Below are 21,334 nucleotides of genomic sequence, written 5' to 3'. Positions count from 1 at the left end.
TAGAGGCCATTAATATGACCAGTGATGGGAGAGTAGCCACAGAGATGATTTTGGTTGATCAGGTTGGGAATCTGGTTTGGAGGTAAATGTGTTAAAACAACCTGATTCAGATGTGGGCTTATTTTCAGGATGTTTCCTAAACTTTTGGCCAGAGCAATAAACAGAGTGGCTGGTGGTGTAAATAACTGAGATGGCTGGGAAGAACAGATATTTGGGGGAAATCAAGAGTTGTATTTTGGTCTTGTTAGATTTGAGGTACTTATTGGACATCTGAGTGGAGATGAGGATAAATATGGAGCTTGGGAAAGAGGCTTAAGAGATGCATGTGTGAGAGTCATCAACAAACAGATATGAGACTTGGAGCCAGGAGACAGGATGAGTGAGAAGCCCTGGGAAGAAAGGGTAGATGAGGAGAGCTGGCCAGGAACAAAGCCTGCAAGGAAGCAGCAAGGGAGGCTGAGAAGCACATGATGTCACTGAAGACTAGGAAATAACGTATCGGAGATGTTTTCCATTTTGGGGTAGTGTCTTTGTGGTCAGCCCTTTCAATAGGTGCCTTTTGGTGTTTGATCATAAGAGTCATGACTCAGTCCATTAAGGACTTTTACAATCTTTCCTCAAGCAGGCAATTCCTTAGATTGAAAGAATGGCGGCTTCACTGTACCCATAATACACAGATGGCCTAGGGGGCAGAGGTTGCCAGATGACTGTCTTTAACAGAAAAAACTTCGACAGGATAGCCAGGTGTGGTGGCACACACCTAGAGTCCTAGCGACTGGAAGACTGAGGCAGGAGGATCGCTTGAGCCCAGGAATTAGAGGCTGCAGTGAGCCATGATGCCACTGCTCTCCAGCCTGGGCGGCAGAGCGAGACTCTGTCAAAACAACTTTGACAGGTCATAGAGTAAACTTCTAGTTAAAGCAAAAAGTTAAACTTCTACTTCTGGAAAAGGTAAAGTTTGGAAAGATGAAAAAAGATGGATGGTGGTGATGGCTGTGCAACAGTGTGAATGTACTTAATGCCACTGAACTGTACACTTAAAACTGTTAAAATGGTAAGTTTATGTTACATATATTTTTACCACAAAACAAGGTACAGTACTTTGTCACTGATTATAGTGAACATTTAAGTCTGAATGCTAGACTGCTCTTAAATAGGTTAAAACAAATTATTTTGTTGAGAGGTGCTGAGGAATCAACTCTTTGTCATGGAAGTGCTCCCGAGTTGGGAGTTGGAACCGGAACCGTAGTGTTGACTGTTGTCGCTTGCTGTGTGACTTCGGTCTTGTGGCAGGACCTCCCTAAACCTCAGTTTCTTCATCTTTAAAAATAGGAATTGTGCTGGGTGATTTCATCTCTCCTAGCTCTGAAATTCTGTAGCTTTCTGTTCCTTTGCCTACTAAATGTCAGGAAGACAAGCACATTCCAGTCTGACAAGTGATTGTCAACATTTGGACGAATTGTGTGGTCCCAGAGCCTGTCATAATCTGTAGTTGTCTTGTTAGCTGGAAAATGTTGCTTAGTACCAGACTACAGATATGAAAAAGGAGCAATTAAAACTTGTAGCAGTCCTTGCAGTTTGAGACAGAAACAAAACCTGTTTTTTAGACTTTGACCAAACACCTGGGAATGAGCACCATGTAGATGTGATTTCTGTTTATCTGTGAGGCTTCACACATTGACTTGACAGGGACCTGCATTGGTTAGAAGGTTTGCAAGTCCAGTGCACCCCACCCTTTGCCTTTAAGAGTGTGGAAGAGCTCTTGGGGCCCAGTATGGGTCCAGTGATGAACAGGATGGTAGGCATGGGGACAAGAGGCCCTTGGTGGCAGATGGGCGTGAAGGGGCTACCGCGGTGGAGGGCCTCCTGGGAGAGAGGTTGTTGGAAGGGGCCAGTGAAGTCTGCAGCTGTGCTGGGGAGAGCTGTAGGTGCTCCTGGACCCTGATTCCAAGGAAAAGGGCCCCAGGTGAGCCTCATCTCTTGGCTTTCTTCTGTGCCACTCTTCTTCTCATACACAGCTCTTTGCACTCTTTGTGTATGGAATGGAACCATCTTCCATGCAACGTTTATTTTAAGAGCTCTTGAAGTAGTAATAAAACAGAGACTGGTCACAGCTCCCATTTTTGGGATTAGATTGTATAAACTGTCAAGAGTCTTGGTGCCCTCCAGCAGAGCACACTTCTAGCGGGAAGTCAGGCAGGGGGTCTCTAGCCTTTGTGGCCCAATGTTCTCATGTGTGGCTAGTAGGAGAAGGCTGGTCCTAGCCATGCTTTTACCAGTACCTGCCAGAGCTGAGGCTGAGGGCACTCTCTCCCTGGGTCAAGGGTCTTTTTTTTTTTTTCAGAGGCACCAAAAGAGATGGGTCAAAGGTCTTATGCTGTGAAATGACAGGGCTGCCCCCATGGGATCCTGGGTTGTTTCTAGCTTAGCTTAGCTTTGCTTTTTTTTTTTTTTCTTTTTCAGAGTTGGGGTCTTACTCAGTTGCCTAGGCTGGAGTGCAGTGGCACAATCATAGCTCACTGCAACCTCCACCTCCTGGGCTCAAGTGATCCTCCTGCCTTAGCTTCCTGAGTAGCTGGGACTATAGGCATATGACACCATGCCCAGCTAATTTTTTTGTTTTTAAAAATTCTTTCTAGAGAGGGGGTCTTGCTGGTCAGGTTGGTCTTGCACTCCTGACCTCAAGCGATCCTCCTGCCTTGGCCTCCCAAAATGCTGGGATTATTGGTGTGAGCTACCGCACCTGGCCTGCTTCTGGCTGTAAAATGGATTGTCTACCCACATTCTCAGTGGTGGTCAGTTCAATCCCTTTGTTAGTCATTATTGACCAGGTCAAGAGGGAGTAAGAACATAGTAGCTGGCATTGTGTCAAAAAATCTTTAATATATCTGTTGATGTTCAATTGTGAAGAGAGTTGGCATCATTACATGGTTTTTTATGACAACCATCACAACCGATTAATGTAATTTGGTCTTCCTTCAATCTGGGTGTTGCTGTGCCACCCAACAGTTACTCTAAAATGTGGCAGTAATAATCCTCTTTTTTTTTTTTTTTTTTTGTTGAGACAGAGTCTCACTTTGTTGCCCAGGCTAGAGTGAGTGCCGTGGCATCAGCTTAGCTCACAGCAACCTCAGACTCCTCGGCTTAAGCGATCCTACTGCCTCAGCCTCCCGAGTAGCTGGGACTACAGGCATGCGCCACTATGCCCGGCTAATTTTTTCTATATAGATTTTTAGTTGTCCATATAATGTCTTTCTATTTTTTAGTAGAGATGGGGTCTCGCTCAGGCTGGTCTCGAACTCCTGACCTTGAGCAATCCACCCGCCTCGGCCTCCCAGAGTGCTAGGATTACAGGCGTGAGCCACCGCGCCCGGCCAGTAATCATCCTCTTGAACGTGTGTTTTTATGCTTCAAATTCTCTGAAATCAGCATTTATTCATTAACTGAAATTCCTTTCTTTTTTCAGTACTGTTGCCTTGGTCTCTTCAAAATTCTTACAGCTTATTTGGCTAATTTTGTTGCTTAGAGAAGCAGAGTTTCATGCCCTGAGCAGCGGTCCACTTTGCAAAAAAACCTTTCTTTCTCTAAAAGAGATGAATTGTTTGCACCAGTGGGCAGGTTTTGCATAGTGAACAGACCTGCAGTGACTTTCCACTCGTCACCAAATGAGGTGCTAGGTGCTTTAGGGAATGCAAGGTTGTTCAATTGTGATTCTCCCCGAGTGGACCACAGTCAATCAGGGGAAGCCGAGAGAATCAGAATAGAAGCAGGGTGAAAACAGTTACAGAAGCTCAGGGAAGAGGGCTTCTGCTTCCACAGGAAAGCTTCATTCATCGTTTTTTAATTTTAGCTTTTCAGTGCAGGAATACATTCACATGACACAAAATTCAAAAGGTACAATGGAGTATACATGGGAAAGTTTCCCTTCCATCCTGCCCCTGGGTACCAGATCTTCTCCCTAGAGGCAGCTGGTGTTATCAGTTCTCATATGTCCATTCAGGGATGTTTTGTGCATATATAGATAAATACACAGAGACCTCCTTTTTCGTACACAAAAGTAGCACACTATATTCCCTGGCTTTTTTCTTGGAATGTTTCTTTGTTATAGTTCATTATCAATACATAAGAGCTTCCTTGCTGTCTTTTACAGCTGGATGATATTCCATTGTTAGGATATACTTTAATTTATTTAGCCAGAGCTCTATCAGTGGAACTGTAGGGAGTTTGTAATTTTGTTAGCGCAGTCAACGCTGGTGTGAGTAACCTGTGTGCATCAGCCTACACATGGCCAAGAGTATCTGTCTCTTCTGTCACTTCCCTGGGGCGAAAGTGCTGGGTTGTTGAGCATGTGCTTTTGTAATTTTGATAGCTCTCACCAGATAAACTCCTGTAGCTGTTTTATCTTCCTGTGCCCCTGAGTAGTGTGTGGCAGTGCCTGTTTATTCAAACCCTCTCTAACAGTGTGGTACCAATGGTTTCATCTTTGCCAGTTTGATAGACAAAAAAAAATAGTTTCTCTGTATGGACTTCATACCTCCCCTACAAAAGACTTTTTAGTTTAACCTACAGAGAAGTTGAAAGAATAGAATGAACACTCATATTGTTTCAGGAGCAGTTTTAATTTGTATCTCTTCAGTTGCGTAAGGTTGAAGGACCATTTACATTCTCTTCTGTGAAAAAGTTGTTTGTATCTTTTGCCCATTTTTCTGTTGAGCTTTGGTATTTTTTTAAGTGGCTTTGTAAAAATTGTTTATATATGAGAGAACTTAGCACCTCATCAACAACATGAGTAACAGTTATGTTTTTCCAGATTATTTATCTTTTTAGTTGAAATATATTTATCTTTTTAGTTGAAATAGTTTTGTCATGAGAAAATTTAGCTCCTAATTGGTTTTATTTATTGGCCTTTTTAGGTTTCTGGATTCTTTGTCATACCTAGAAAGATCTTCCCCAGTAAGAGATTATGAAAAATTATCCTGTGGTTTCTTTTTTTTTTTTTTTTTTGAGACAGAGTCTCACTCTGTTGCCCGGGCACTGCGTAGCTCACAGCAACCTCAAACTCCTGGGCTTAAGCAATCTTCCTGCCTCAGCCTCCCAAGTAGCTGGGATTACAGGCATGTACCACCATGCCCGGCTAATTTTTTCTATATATTTTTAGTTGTCCAGCAACTTTCTTTCTATTTTTAGTAGAGATGGGGTCTCGCTCTTGCTCAGGCAGGTTTCGAACTCCTGACCTGGAGCGATCCTCCTGCCTCGGCCTCCCAGAGTGCTAGGATTACAGGCATGAGCCACCGCGCCTGGCCCTTTGGTTTCTTAAAGTACTTTTTATATTGCATTTTTTACCTTTCATTTTTTTTATCCATTTGGAATGTATTTTGCTGTGAAATGTGGATCCAACTTAATTTTTCTTAAAGATGGCAACCCATTTGTTGCAATACCTTTTATTGAACAATTCATCTTTCTCCCACTTGATTAAATACTGCCTTTATCATTTATTTAGTGTATGATATACTTTGCCACATATCATGTATAGTTGAGCCTGTTTCTCGACTTCTATTCTGTTACATTAATCTGTGTATTTATGTATTAGTATTAATACCATACCTTTTAAATTACTCTAGCTTTATAACATGTTTTGGTATTTGGTAAAGTTAGTTCTCCCTTTTGTCATCTTTATTTTTCAGAACTTTCCTGGCTATATTTGTTTTTCTGTGTGAACTTTAGAATAAGTTTGTCTAGTTAAAAAAAAAAGTCCTGTTTGTCTTTCTTGTGACTGTGTTACATTTTTAGATTAATGTAGGAAGAGTGACATTTTGGCGATGTTGAATCTTCCTCACTAAGAACATGACATAACTTTCTCTTTGTTCAAGTCTTCTTTTGTGTCCCTGACGAGTTTAAGAGATTTCTTGTTAAGTTTATTCTCAGGTCTTTGTGTGTGTGTGTGTGTGTGTGTGTGTAAGTGTGTGTGAGTTTTTATTAAAGAGTTGATGTCTCACTTTGTTACCCAAGCTGGCCTGAAACTCCTGGGCTCAAGTCACCCTCCTGCCTCAGTGTCCTGAGGAGCTGGGACTGCAGGTGCGTGTCACCATGCCCAGCTTCAACAAGTTTTTATTAAGTGCTTTTAACATGCCAAGTACTATTCTAGGTCCTGATGAAAAATCGTGAACAGACAGGGAGTTTGTTTACAGTATTGACGGGACAGATAAAAAACCAGGGAACAAACTACTCATACAGTTACAGAGTGTTAAATGTACTGAAAGAGAAAAAATAGGCTCTGTGAGGAAAAATGAAGAGAAGAACTGGAGAACATATGGTCAGGGAATGTCTTTTTGTAGAAGAGACATTTCAGCTGAGACCCCTGAAGGATGAAAAGGAGCCAGCCTATAAAGAGAAGAGGGAATAAAGGAGGGAACAGTATGCACCAGCGCCCTGAGGTTGGCACACATAGGCATTGGAAGAGAGCAGGGGAGGCGACTCAAGGTGAAGGTGGGGAGGACTGAGGCGGGCTGTGCGGAGGCCTTTGTGCCAGGGACAGGCATTTGGGCTTTGTTCTAAGTGCAGAAGGGATCTGGCCCAGGGCATTGTAGAATCTGTGTCCACTCTGACCTCTGAGACAAGGTGGACTGTAGAGGGGTGAGAAGGGATCTGTAAGGGTTGTGAGGTGGAAAGGTAAGACCAAAGCTTGGGCATGGCAGCATGGCAGCTGTACAAATACAGCTCTTGTACAGTCTGTGAGGTGGGGCGGAGGCTGAAATTCAGGTGAGAAGTCTGAGTGGTGAATCAGGTGTGCTGCTAATACGGTTTTTCTAAAGGGAATTAGCTCATTTGAGCTTGTAAACTGGGGAATGGTTTCAGTAACATGAAGTCATTTTGCTTCATAGATGATTTTTTTTCCCTAGCATGCTAAAGTTTAGAAGTGATCAGTGGCAAGCTTTCTCATAATGAAAGAAAGCTGTAGCAATGTATAAAGATTCTAAGGAGAAAAAAGAGGCTGAGAATTCTACGGAAGTAGCTTCTGTTAGTGCAAGCGGTGGTGGGTATGGTGACACTGTCCCATTCAGGGCTCTTGCTTGTGAAGCTGAGAAGGCGGATAGAGAAGCCTCAGCCTATTCTGATGCAAGTATAGGGTGGGGAAAAAAAAAAAAAAAAAAAAAAAAGAGAAACCTCAGCCTAGATCACGTTTTCTTTTGATAAAATTGGTCTCTATTAGATATGAATGCCTTCAACTAAGAAGCAAAGACCCCTGAATTTACTGACTGTGATACTGGTACGAATATTGTGGTACAAAAACTCCAGTTTTCATTAGGATAGTTACTAAATGGGTTATTCTTCTAGTCACAAAATTCCATAGGTTGCCATGGCTTGCCCCAACACCATTCTTTTCATAGGCCCTGGTAATTTTAGTGCTTGATTTGGCGGCATGTGAGTTTTTCCCAGGAGTGCGTATGTGGTTTTACGGCTGAAATGCCTGTAGTGAGACCATGTGTGGTTTTATAGCCAAAATGCCAGAAGTAATGAGGTGTATGGGTGTGGAGCTCAGAGAGGTCTGGGCACCCAAATAGATGGTATTTAAAACTAGAGGAATGGATGAAGTCACCTGAAGGAGAGGATAAAGAGATGGGCTTTGGTGGGCAAGACCCAGCCCAATGAAGTCATTAGATTTATTTCTTCATCTGTAAATTGGGGATTTTAATGCCTGCTATTTCTGCCTCTAGTGAAAATACATTAATGTAGGAAAGCAATTTGCAACCTATCAAGTGTTGTATTGCTACAAGGGGGTAGTGTTTTCTGACATCGTCTTGATTTATCATTGCTTTTGGTTATTTCTTTTCCTATTTCTCTCCTTGCTGAGCCTTCAAGAGTGGGGGGTTTTATTCTTTCACCCACTGTGCCTGGCAAGTAGAAACCCTTACCCATGCAGCTTGTTCAAAGAGTGTCTTCTCCTTAGTGTAGAGCTAGTGAGCTCACCTTCGTGCCTACCCTAGGCCTGGCGCATATATATATATGTGTGTGTGTGTGTGTGTGTGTGTGTGTATTTTTTTTTTTTGTATTTTCAAGGAAGGAGTGAGGGTGATTGGGTAAGCAATCTGTGCTGTTTTCTCTTAGACCAAACATAGTCCAGGCATAGGTTTTTTCATGTTTGTAAAATAACATCAAGATGTTTATTTTACACCTTTCTGAGCAACTCTATGGTTCTGTCTCCTCAGCTAGAAGGTTGTAGTAGTTTTTTACCTTGGTTCTGTTTTGACCTAGGTTGTGAAGATGAAGTGAGATATTGGGTGTAAAGTGTTTAAATTAGTGTTGGGTACAAAGTAAGCACTTAATAAATAGTGGCTCTTACCATGGCAGCTATTCTTATTGTTACTGTACTATACTACTTACTGTTACTCTGCTACTGTTACTACTTGTATTAAATTATTTTGGGGAGAAAATACAGACAGGAAAAATAAAAATTACTCATAATCCCACTACCCAGGTATAAATCCTATTGCTATTTTGTAATCTACACTTTTCATTTAATAAAACTATGAACATATGTTCATACCTTTAAATATTTTTCTAAAACATTACTTTTATAATAGTAAGATTACTTTTTAAAATATTTTTATTATGGAAAATGTCACACAGAACAGTATAAAAACCTTGTGTGTCCGTCTCCCACTTTTGACAAATAATATACTGTGACCAAGGTTTTATCTTTACCCCAACCAGCTTTCTCCTTTTCATTATCCCTTATTTTATTCATAAATATTTTGAAAAGTATGATCACCTTTAAGATTCAAAAATTTAGTTTTTCTGCTTTCTGTGGCACATGGTTATAGATACAGTTTTTGAACTTTTTAAATTATGAAAAGTTTTAAACATGTACAAAAAGAGAGACTATAGTGTAGAGAACCTCCGTGTATCCATCATCTCGATTAGAGATGGGAAAACTATAGCCTGTGGGCCAAATTTAGCCCACTGTCTGTTTTTATAAATTAAGACCTCCCCCAGTTTCATAAAGATCTATTGTAATATTAGTGAGTAGCACATTTAACGGTTATATACATTTAAATAATGTATAGGTGACTGCAGGATTGCAGCATTGACTAGATAGCTAACCAATTCAACTAGAAACCACCTAACAAGTAACTGTCTAGATATTTAAAATACAGCTCTTACTTAGGTTATCCTTTCTTTTGAGCACCTCCTTGGAGGGAAAAAGCCTGCTTGATCACAATGGAAATATATTAAGGCCACATCTTCTGATATCCATTCCCAGAGGTTTCTTTCAGTTAAGTTAAGCCTCCAACTCCAAGGTAAGCCCAAGTTTGTGGCCTCCAGCGTTAATACTCTTCCCAAGAGCAGACAGGGTAAGCTTCACACCAGGCCTCAGAATCTGAGGGTAGCCCACTCCAGTCAAACTAGAGTTGTTGACTTTTGCAGAAATGGTAACAGTGGGATCCAGCTGATGTTTAGCTGCAATGCCAAAACGAGTGCAGTTGGTACCTGATGTCCACACATGGTTTACTAAAGCGTCAAGATCTTTACATATTTTCTGATACATTGATCTTCGAAATTCTGTCCCATCACTGATGTTAGTATGTAGCTGGAAGTCCCTAGTCCTATAGTCCATGCAAAATTATTCCTTGTTGGCTTTGATTTAGCACTGTCAGAGGTCATCTGGTAGCCAGCAAGCCAACCCTCATTACCAAACAGCTGAACCATGGATTGCAGGTCCGGCAAAATCAAAGTCAGTATCACTCCCTCTTGTAAGAGGAGTTGATTTTTTTTTTTGAACAGGATCTTCCTCTGTTTCCTGGGCTAGAGTACAGTGGCATCATAACAGCTCACTGTAACCTCAAAAACGCCGGGGCTCAAGAGATCCTCCTGCCTTAGCCTCCCAAGTAGCTGGAACTACAGATGTGTGCCACTACATGTGGCTAATTTTTAAAATTTTTTGTAGAGACAGGATCTTGCTATGTTGCCCAGGCTGGTCTCAAACTCAGGGGCTCAAGTGATCTTCCCGCCTCAGCCTTCCAAAGTACTAGGATTATAGGTGTGAGCCACTGTGCCCAGTCAGAGGACTTGATTTTACTGCTTTTCTTTTCCTCTGTTTGGTGAGAAGGTCAAATGTCAGTTTCAAACTTTGACAAATCTGGTCTTCAATTGCAATTTCTGTTCCCATGGTGTTACCAGTGTTCCATTTTTCTGTGAAAGTCAGGCCATACTTACATCATTTATATTTGGTCTCCAAGGTCCTGGTAACTTTACCAGTGTTTGTTTTAGATGAACTAGATGTTGAGAATTCCACACCACTGCGTAATTTGTTTTCACATCCAGTTTCACCAATCCAAAACCAAATCCTTTTTTGAAAATATCTCTGGCAGCTTTGCCAGGGTCAGCATATGATGGAGAAGTACACATTGGCCGTGTGCAGGTCTCCATGGCAAGGCCGCAAGAAGAGATGGTCTCCTGGTGGGAGCTGCCACTCCACTTGCAGCTGAGGCCACTCGGCCTCCTTTTGGGGGGTGGGGGTGGGGGTGGTGTCAGCTGCAGCTGCTGCAGCTGGAGGGTGAAGTGAAGGCTGTTTTTATAAATAAAGTTTTATTAGGATAGAGCCATGCTCATTTGATTACATTCTGTCTGGTTGTTTTCCTGGTATAGTGTCAGAGTTGAATAGTTGTGATAGAGATTGCATGGCTCACAAAGCCTAAAATAATTACTAACTGGCCCTTTATAGAAAAAGTATGGTAACCTTTGATCTAGATTCAACAATATCAACATTTTGCCAGACTGGCTTCATCTCTTTCTCTGAATTGTTGTTTTACAAGTAAGTCTCAGGCATCAAACAACCTCATTTTTAATGGCTACACAGAGTGCCATTTCATCATTTTGATGACTATCCTTATAGCAAAATCTGTGTATATCTTTATTTATTTTACAGGATAAGTAGAATTGCTAGTTCAAAATTTTAAGCCCGTGTGTGGCCACATTGCATATTTTGATTAATTTTGACATGCTTTTTCTAAGTAGATATCTTAGAAAAAATAACCTTGTGGTTTGAGGAGTTGTCTGCTTTGGGTTTTAAGACCTTGCATGTGTTAGATGCACCTCTCAGTGGTGACTTTTTTATTGTACCAAGTATCCAGAAGGTCATCAAACTTACATATCACTTTCTTTAATGCCTTTGGTAACATAGGTTGGACAGGGGTTTTAGTTTCTTCCTATCCCCTTGTACTCTGGCCTTGACCAGGACCTTCTGGAGCCTCCTGCCACCTCTGCTATTTCTGGGAGTACTAAGTATCATGGTGAGGCATAGCAGAAAGGAGAAAAATACGGTCTGTAAATTTCTGAATGTATTAGTTATAAAACATCTAACATAATTTCTTACTAGCATTAGGGAAAGTCATTGTCATGTCTTGGTTATAACCTTATTGTCAGTGTTTTAATTGTTTGGGGCTGAGGTATATACTCTGTCAAGAGTATAATGTAAGATACAGTGTTTTTTCTGAATGAGATTATTTTGTTCCATTTTCAGAGGGATGAGAAAGGGCCGAATAACAGCTTTGTATATTAATTATATGTCTTCAAGATGGCAGTGGATTCATTTGATGAATAGTGTGGGCAAGGAGCAGGGTGGTGATAGTGACATGATGACAGCATGTGCTGCTTTTGTGCAGTGAGAAGAAAAGGCAACTAGAAAGTCCAAGAAAAATAAAAAGCTATACAAGAAATCATAGTCCAGATAAGATAAACTAAACTGTGCCATGAGTTTGAGCAATTGATGGATTGTAAGAAGACAATATCTCTATTTTCCTTATTTATTAAGATGAAATTCAGGTAACATAAAATTAGTCATTTTAAAGTTTATAATTTATTATAGTAGTATTTGATACATTTACAGTGTTTTGCAATTACCACCTCTGTCTGGCTCCAAAATATTTTTATCATCCCAAAAGAAAACCTATACAGTTAAGCAGTTTATCTTCATTTCCTCCTCCAACCAACCCCTGGCAGCCACCAATATGCTTTCTGTCTTTATGTACTTATCTGTTACTAGGTATTTCATATAAATGGAATCATGTAACATGTCATATTTTGTGTCTGGCTTCTTTCACTTAGCATAATGTTTTTGAGGTTCATGCATATTGTATAGCATATATTGGTACTTCATTTTTATAATATTAATATTTCATTACAGTGTATTCTGTTGATGGACATTTGGATTGTTTCCACGTTGTGGCTGATGTGAATAATGCGGCTGTGAACATCGATGTACAAGTATCTGAGTCTCTTCTTTCAATTCTTTTGGGTATATACCTAGAAGTGGAATTGCTGGACCATATGATAATTCTGTGTTTAACTTTTTGAGGAACCGCCAGACTTTTCCACAGCCAAACATTCTCTTTTAAAAGGCAAGTATTTAGTGATTTAAGATTACAGTTCCATCGTTATGGAACCAAATACCCTGCTTGGTTCCATAGTGAATGACAATTGCGTTATCAGGTATTTCAAAAGCCTTTAAAATGATTACCAAATTTTAGAATCAACTTATAGAAAAAGTACAGATTTTTATAACAGTTGAAAAAGTAAATGTTATAGACTTTGACAACATATGAATAGATAAGCATCACAAAAAGTAAAATCAGAAATACATTTCAGTACTATTTGAATATCAACATGTATATTTATTACTTTTATAATTGAAAGTGATCAGTATTGGGGCTCATAAAGGGGGCATTTGGAGTAATATTTTATTTCTTGATGTGGGTGGTGTTTAGGTTTTATGGCTATGTTTACCTGGTGGTAATTCATGGAGCTGTGTGCCTATAATTCATATGCTTTTCTATAATATGTTATACTAAAATCACAAAGTTTATTTAAAATTAAAAAATCAGTACTCATAGGCAAAAATTTAAAAGCATAGAGTTGACTTAGGAAAAATTTCTCCATGCAATCATACCACATGAAGACCAGCAGCCACTACTAACATTTCCTTCTATTCTCCTTTTGTGCATTTTTTGCATATAATCTTTATTTTATTTTTTCAAATTGTAAAAGTAATACATGCCCTTTGTAGAAAACTTGTTACATATGGAAAGGCATTACATGGTTCTCACAATGAAATGATAATGTGATTGAGAGAAAAATGCCAACAGCTATAATGTGGAAAGTTTCTTTAATGGCAATGAATCCTAAAATTTATGAAGATTTTTATATTTAAAAAAATGTAGGTGTTCAGATTTTGACTGAGATAGAGTATGCAAACTCTACCCTTTCTCTCTGAGAGAGTACAACTAAAATCATGGACAGAATGCATTAATCAGCTATCTGAGTACCCTGAAAGATAAATGGTCGCAGATGGTTTGAGGAAGGAAAGCAGAACTCAAAGTACTAGTAAACTGGTAGTGAGTTTATGTTTTTGTTTTATTTTGTTTTTTTTAATCCATACAGTATCTTGTAGCCTATCCTCAAAAGCAACCTGAAACTGTGCACTGGGTGTGAACAGAAAGAGGTCCAACAGAAACCTTTTCTTTCTAGTCTCAGGAGCAGGAATAGGGATGCCCACGGGTCAGAAGTTGGAGTAGAAGAAGAAATCTTGCATAATGTTTGCTTTTTTTTTTTCCCCCCCATTTTCTCCTGCCCTGTCCCCCACGCACTTCTGTAGTGGTGGGGGCAGCAGTGACATTGGCATCTAGGTGGGAGAGGAGTTCTTTTATTTATAGATACTATGGTCCCAAGAGCATGGAGGGAATCCTTGATTTTGTTCTTTCTTTTCTCTCATTAATTTGCCCTGGACGCAGTCACAGTTGTGGGAGGTGCTTAGCAGAACACAGAAATTAAAACCCTGGCTTTCTACCCAGAAGACCAGGAAAAGAGCCCTTGAGAGCTGGAAAGTGTTAGGAAGATTGCAGAGAAGAAGAAACTCAACGAACTGAATGCATAAAGTTGGGCTCTTCCTTCAAACTAACATACGTGCATCTGACCCTAAACAGCATACCAAAGGCTTTGAGGATTGAACTGTGGAGTAGATTACTGACCAAGTATTCTCATGCTGGCCACTGGATGGTATGTGTAGGAAAGATCAAAATAGTCTTTCAAGGGCTTTGAAAACTGATCTAACATTATTAGTACCACAGCCCACAGAAGATAGGTAGGAACTTAAGGACTGGATCTAATTTGGCTGATTGCTGCTAAAACAAAAATTTCAACAATTTTCGTAGGACTTAAGTAAGATCTAGAATCATCCAAAATGTCCAGTAATTCAAAATTACTCCACATATGAAGAATCAGGAAAATGTCAACATCTCATAAAGGGAAAAGATAAGCAACAGATGGCAACCATGACATAATACAGATGTTAGAATTATCAAAAAATTTAAAGCCAAAAGTATAGTTAAAATATTAATTAAAACTTTGCTCTAGGCCGGGCGCGGTGGCTCACGCCTGTAATCCTAGCACTCTGGGAGGCCGAGGTGGGCGGATCGTTTGAGCTCAGGAGTTCGAGACCAGCCTGAGCAAGAGCGAGACCCCATCTCTACTAAAAATAGAAAGAAATTATATGGACAGCTAAAAAATATATATATATAGAAAAAATTAGCCGGGCATGGTGGTGCATGCCTGTAGTCCCAGCTACTCGGGAGGCTGAGACAGTAGGATCGCTTGAGCTCAGGAGTTTGAGGTTGTTGTGAGCTAGGCTGACGCCACGGCACTCACTCTAGCCTGGGCAACAGAGTGAGACTCTGTCTCAAAAAAAAAAAAAAAAAAAAAAAAACTTTGCTCTAGCAAGTAAGAGTGAACACTCTTTTTTTTTTTTTTTTTTGTTGAGACAGAGTCTCACTCTGTTGCCCAGGCTAGAGTGAGTGCCGTGGCGTCAGCTTAGCTCACAGCAACCTCAGACTCCTCGGCTTAAGCGATCCTACTGCCTCAGCCTCCCGAGTAGCTGGGACTACAGGCATGCGCCACTATGCCCGGCTAATTTTTTTCTATATAGATTTTTAGTTGTCCATATAATGTCGTTCTATTTTTTTAGTAGAGACGGGGTCTCGCTCAGGCTGGTCTCGAACTCCTGACCTTGAGCAATCCACCCGCCTCGGCCTCCCAGAGTGCTAGGATTACAGGCGTGAGCCACCGCGCCCGGCCAAGAGTGAACACTCTTGAAATGAACAGAAAATTTGAAATTTAAATTTTTATAATTTAAAAATATGACAAACTAAAGGAAAAATTAATTGAAAGGACTCAGTAACAGAATGGAGAAGACAGAAGAGTCAGTGAACTTGAAGGTAGAATGATAGAAATTATCCAGTTCGACCAACAGAGATTAAAATAAACTGAAGAAAAATGAACAGAGCTTCAAGGACCCATGGGACAATAACAGAAAGTTTATCTTTCATGCTACTGAAATCCCAAAAGAAAAGGAGAAAGAGTGGTTGGTGTAGGAAAAAAATGTTTGAAGAAATTATGGAAGGGAAGAAGTAAATATGTCCCTGTTTGCAGATGACATGATAGTCAACATAGACAATCCCAAAGAATCTACAAAAAATTACTCTAGAATTAATAAGTGATTTTAAGCACACTTGTAGGATAAATGATCAGCATACAAAAATCAGTGTGCTAGCAATGTACATGTGGAAACTAAAACTAGAAAACACAGGGCTCAAAAAACAAAGAATATTAGATGTAAATCTAACAAAACATGTATAGGTATTGTGTGCTGAAAACTAAACAATGCTGATAAAAGAAATCAAAGATCTAAATAAATGGAGAAATATCCCATGTTCATAGATTGGAAAACTCAATGTAGTAAAGATGTTACTTCCTCCCAAATTGATATATAGGTTTAATGCAATTTCTGTCAGAACCCTAGCAAGATTTTTGTAGATTGTGACAAGATTATTCTAATATTATGTGGAGAGGCAAAGAAACTGGATAGCTAAAACAGTTTTGAACAAGAATAAAATGGGAGGAATCGTTCTACCCATTTTAAGACTTATTTTATAGCTACAGTAATCAAGACTGATTGTGGGTGGAGGGATGGACAGATGTAGAACACTGGAACAGAATAGGGAACCCAGAAATAGACCCACGCAAGTACAGCCAACTGCTTTTTGAAAAAGGTATCAAAGCAATTCAGTGGAAGATAGTCTTTTCAACAAATGGTGCTGGAACACTTGGCTATCTGTAGGCCAAAAAAAGAATCTAAACCTCATACCTTACCCCAAAATTAACTCAAATGGATCACAAATTTAAATAAATGTAAAACTATGCAAATTTTAAGAGAAAACATTGGAGAAAATTGCCTTATGACCGAGCAATTCCACTCCTGAGAATCATGACTCAAAAGAATTGAAAACAGTTGTTCAAACAAAAACTTTCACAGGAATGTTCATCATGGCACTATTTACAATAGCCAAAAAGTGGAAGCCACCCAAATGTCCACCAACTGATGAATGGATAAACAAAATGTGGCATAGCCACTTAATGAAATATTATTCAAACATAAAAAGGAATGAAGTACTGATACATGCTACAACATGATTGAACCTTGAAAACATTATGCTAAGTGAAAGAAGTCAGTCACAAAAAGACACATATTGTATGATTCCATTTGTATGAAATGTCCAGAATAGGCAAATCTATAGAGAAAGTAGATTAGTGGTGCCGAGAGCTACATGGTGGGGAGAATGAGGAGTGATTGCAAATGGATGTAGGGTTTCCTCTTGGGGTGATGAAAATGTTATGGCATTAGACAGTGGTAATGGTTGCACAATTCTGTGAATATCCTAAAAGGGTGAATTTTACGGTATGTGAATTATATTTCAATTTAGTTTTTTAAAAAACCAACAGTTAAAAAAACAAACAATCCAGACCAGATTGAAAATGGTCAAAGGAAATGAAGAGACATTTCATGGAAGAGGATATACTGATGGCAAATAAACACATGAAAAAATGTTCAGCATCACTAGCCATTAGGGAAATGCAAATTAGGGCCCGATTAGAGATCAGTACATACCTGTTTGCACAGCTGAAATAAAAAATAGTGGCAATATTAAATACTGGTGAGGATGTGAAGAAACTAGATTTCTCATGCTGCTGGAGGGAATGTAAAATGGTACAGGCACTCTGGAAAATATTGTGCCAGTTTTTTTTGAAAACTTATACCATACAACCTAGCAATCTCACTTCTAGGCATTTATTCCAGAGAAATGAGATAGTAAACATTTGTGATAGGAACATATATATGTGATAGCCCTGATGTGACTGAAGCTTGGAGGAGGTGGTGAGGATTTTCAGTGAATGATCATAGAAAACTTTAGGATCATTCATTGAAATGGGCAGTGCCTGCAGTCTGTGTAGTTTGTTGCATTTTTTCTTTTACCCTCATCTGTTCTCTCTACCTCCCTTGGGCCTTTAACACATTTATTTTTCTTGGTTGGTTTTTAATATGTATGAGGTGGTTGAAGAGAATTACAAATGCTGAGAGTTTGGTGAATACAGGCCATCATCTTTTTTTTGTTGTCTTATGTTAATATATTGTGTGTTTATATGGAATTTTCCCAAACTTCCACATTTATTTTCTCATTTAGGATGAGTTTAGAGTCCTGAGCACCTTAAGCAAACTTATGACAAGGAGGGATGAGCCTCCTCGCTCTGCTCTCACACACACAGTCTGTTCCTGAATACCCTTCTGAGCCCGTGGGTCTGACTTGATTTGCACTTGTCCTCTCTGTAGGCTTCCTCAGGGCTGTTCTTCTGCCTTGGTTCCAGCAGTTTTTTTTCTTTACATGTACAACACTGTAATTTGGATTTCTAATAACAAGCTCCTTCGTTTTTGCTTGTAGTGGGGTCTCCTAGAAAGGCAGCAGGATTGTTTACATATTTTTATGTAATGTGGTCCACTCAAGCCTTCAGGGCAAGACTGTGTCTCTTTAAATTCAGGAAGCAGAGCTGTAGATTTTGATCTGAAGCAACCTGTAAGTGTGAGGCAATGTGAGAAAAATAGGTTTTTGGTACAGGTTGGGTAAGTTTTGCTTTGAATAGCTTTGCATTAAAATTTATACTGTGGAGTAGAGATAAATGTCTTCTCTTGCTAGGTTCAGGTAGATGGGCTGTGTAATGAATCAGAATTTGGATTTTGTTTTCCTGGTGCTGTGAAAATTAATAATTAGTTTAATTAATAAAGATCAATGGAAGTCAGAAAGATTTGTATTTGCTGCAGAATGGAAATGAATTAGATAGCTTTTTCTCATATCAGTAGTTCTAAGTATAAGAGCTGGGCTGCAAAGGTGGCCCTCCTCTCTCCTGTGTTGCTAGTGTGTAGAAGGGAATTGAGGTTGGTAGGATCAGAATTTCCTTGAGGACCTGACTTTGGGGAATATTTAACAGAAGAGATATGTGTCTTGTTGGAAGGACCTAGATTGGAAATGTCTTAACTGTTTTATGGCCATTAGTCTTCAGGGATCCTCTTGATAGTGTCTCTGTGCAGGTGTACATCTCCTTTGTGTTTGTTTTCCCCATAGGGGCAGGATGAAGGGTAGGGGGCACAGGAGGAGCAGGAATGTTGGTTGCTTCCTCAAAGTCCTTCTGTTTGCTGTGTGGCTAACACTATAGCTACTCTCCTGCTCTGGGGCCACTGCTTGAGACTTCTTTGACCTGTCATATACCACCAGATAAGCCTCATGAATGGTGGAGCTATTATGAACAGCTCTGCTTCTCAGACCAGCAGCTCTTGCCTGCTGCCTCCTCTATCCATTGCATATTGGATGGACCCACAGAGGATTCTTTGTATTTCCTTAGAAGGTTTCTGGAAAATTGCATGTGCACTTAAGGCTTGTGCTTTCAGAAAGGTGGAAGGAGTGATAGCCATTTGTTCTGTCTTGTGAATTGGCTGTGGTATGACTCCTTTTGTGTCTCCTTTCTGGTCTTGACACTTCTCTGAGGAGTCATCTTTTTGTCTGGGTTTTCATCAGTGAGCATAACCAAGCCAAGACACGAATCTGGAGAGGTTCCTTTTGGCACAGACCAAAGAAAACAGCAACATGGAACAAGAGAAGTAGGGCTGAACTTGGATTCCATTGGAGGTCTCAGGAAGAGAATTCTAGATCTCTGGGCCTTCTTCTAGATTTTTCTATTCTGATTTTACTGGCTTATGGTTCCTTGTTTGCAAGCAACAGAAATTAACTTTGGCTAGCACAAACAAAAAGAGGATGTATTGGAAGGATTTGGAATGGCTTACAGACTGGAAGGAAAAGTTGATGAGCCAGTCTTCAGAAAGGACTAGAGCCAGAACAGCCTGGGGATCTTAGGAGCAGGAACCTCTGTGGGATGAGTAAGTATCATGTATCACGAATATCCAGTTCCTGCTTCTTTCTTTCTGCTCCTTTCTGCTCAAAATCCAGGAAGAGAGGACCAACTGGTGTGGCTTGGGTCAGGCAGGGGCACCTTGACTGATAGCCTGTTCAGGCCAAATTCTGAGCCACTGGGCTTCTGTTACTCAAAGAAGGGGACAGCCACTGGGCGGGCAGGAACAGGAGAGGCCCTCTGCTCACACACTCCCAGGAACAACCGTGGGACCAGGAGAAGAGACTTCAACCTAATACTGCTGCCAGAGTGAATGTTGTTTGAGGACTTTAATGTCAGGGGTCTAAGCTTTTTGGTGTTTTTGTGTTGAGGGCTGACCCCACTGAACATTCTTTATCAATGAATCATTATTTGTACAAGAATGTGTTTTTGGCGGGGGGAGCCATTCCTCTGTCAAGGTTTTCCCCAAGGATTTCTCTCAGTCTGGCCTGCACACACAGGAGAGTGGGAGGAATACCTGTTTGGTAGAGAGCAGCCGAAGGTGATGTCTGTTACATAGGCATCCTTTCCTGTGTCACGTGTGAGAAAAGTTCCCTCTGGGGAGTGGCCTTGTAGCAATGCCTAATATGGAAGAGGATTGAGAGTTTATTACCAGAGTTAGAGGGGCAGTTCTTTGGCTTCTTTGGTTAGACTGATTAGAGAGAGGCCTACAGTTGTTTGTGAGATGACTAAAATTGTGTGTGTGTGTGTGTGTGCACGCGCGGGTGTTGGGACTGATGTCTCAGGCCTTGCATATAGGCATTCTGAAACTGTTCCCTGGCCACATAACTGCTACCTTCCCCCAGCAACCCTAGTGTGCAGAACTAAGTGCTCTTTGTTAATTGACTTTTCTCCCTTCTGACCAGGTAGCTACAGATGGTATCCATTGTCAGTGCTGTCTAACATATGCAAGGCTGATCCATGGTCACTTTCCGGGATGGCAGCAAGGTGACTTCAGCTGAGGATGACCCTGACTGAAAGGCTGCGTGAGAAGATATCTCAGGCCTTCTACAACCATGGGCTGCTCTGTGCATCCTACCCCATCCCCATCATCCTCTTCACGGGGTTTTGCATCTTAGCCTGCTGGTATGTTTCTGGGTTCCTCTGGGTATGTTGGGCCAGTGTCTTGGGACAATAGGTTTCCTAACCCTACCTGCTATGGAGCCCTTGGACTCTGTGTGCTTTTTATACTATTGGAACTTGGGCTCATTGGAACTGCTGAGTGGAGAACTCTAGTCCTGGGGTGTTTAGCCAGTGAATTAACAGTCCAGCCTGCCCCTGACTTAGTGATGTACTAGGTTTGTTCACATCGCAGTTACTCTGTCTATCTCAAAATAATGTTTACACATTTTTAAGAAACTGTGAGATAATTGAAAGGCATGGTCTTTTAATTTTCATTCTCAATAGTAGTAGTTTCCTTTTAGTACCTGATTAAGAACAGGAACCACCTTTGAGGGTTGCAAGGCAAAGTTGCTTGGATAACTATCATGCAGACTCAGCCTAGAGACTTGCTTCTCTGCTCTCTAGTCATTTTCTTGTGCTGATTTGGAGCTTCCTTCTGACTCCTTGTTAATTCTTGGGACCTGTTGCACTCACCAGGGACTGTAGTAAGAGCTATAGCTGCCCTTGGTTCCTGTCTGTCTTTCATAGAGCCTTGTAGAAGCCTGAAGACTGTGGCTGATAATGACGTTGTACAAAGAGGGGTTTGACATAGGATGATAGCTGATGACCCTTATTTGTCTCCTAAACACCAACAGCCACAAAAAGAGCCTATCTTATTATCCTTTTTTCTGGAAAGAATTCTGTTTTCCAGATTCATTGTCTAATATTTTAGATGTTTGCAGTGCTGTGCTAGAGGGAGGATGGCTCAGGACTGAACTTTGTGTTCATTTCAGTTGTTAATGATCTCAAGTTCTTCCCTAATTAGCAATAAGAAAGATGTATGAAAGTGTTCTGCTGGATGCCACGTTGATGATTCAGGTATAGAGTGTCCTTGCAATCCTTACAATAA

At 40.5% G+C, this 21,334-nt stretch overlaps 1 protein-coding gene and 1 pseudogene across 5 annotated transcripts in view; one reads left to right on the top strand and one right to left on the bottom strand.

Moving 5' to 3' along the window:
- The window catches only part of SCAP (SREBF chaperone), a 64,105-nt gene that overhangs the window by 8,497 nt on the left and 34,274 nt on the right, over positions 1 to 21,334 (top strand). For 2 of the 5 annotated variants that reach the window (XM_069475619.1, XM_069475616.1), the window contains exons 2-3: positions 12,185 to 12,398; positions 20,190 to 20,409. In XM_069475619.1, coding sequence (XP_069331720.1) covers positions 20,288 to 20,409 — 122 coding nt within the window. In that variant the 5' untranslated portion in view covers positions 12,185 to 12,398; positions 20,190 to 20,287. Of the gene's footprint in view, positions 1 to 12,184; positions 12,403 to 20,189; positions 20,410 to 21,334 lie in introns of all 5 variants that reach the window. The other 3 variants (XM_069475621.1, XM_069475617.1, XM_069475618.1) reach the window with 2 other exon arrangements.
- LOC138388132 (voltage-dependent anion-selective channel protein 2-like) lies at positions 9,281 to 10,443 on the bottom strand (annotated as a pseudogene).

The sequence above is a fragment of the Eulemur rufifrons genome, chromosome 7, assembly GCF_041146395.1.
Source record: "Eulemur rufifrons isolate Redbay chromosome 7, OSU_ERuf_1, whole genome shotgun sequence".
Taxonomy (NCBI): domain Eukaryota; kingdom Metazoa; phylum Chordata; class Mammalia; order Primates; family Lemuridae; genus Eulemur; species Eulemur rufifrons.
This window is presented reverse-complemented; position numbering and strand designations above follow the sequence as displayed.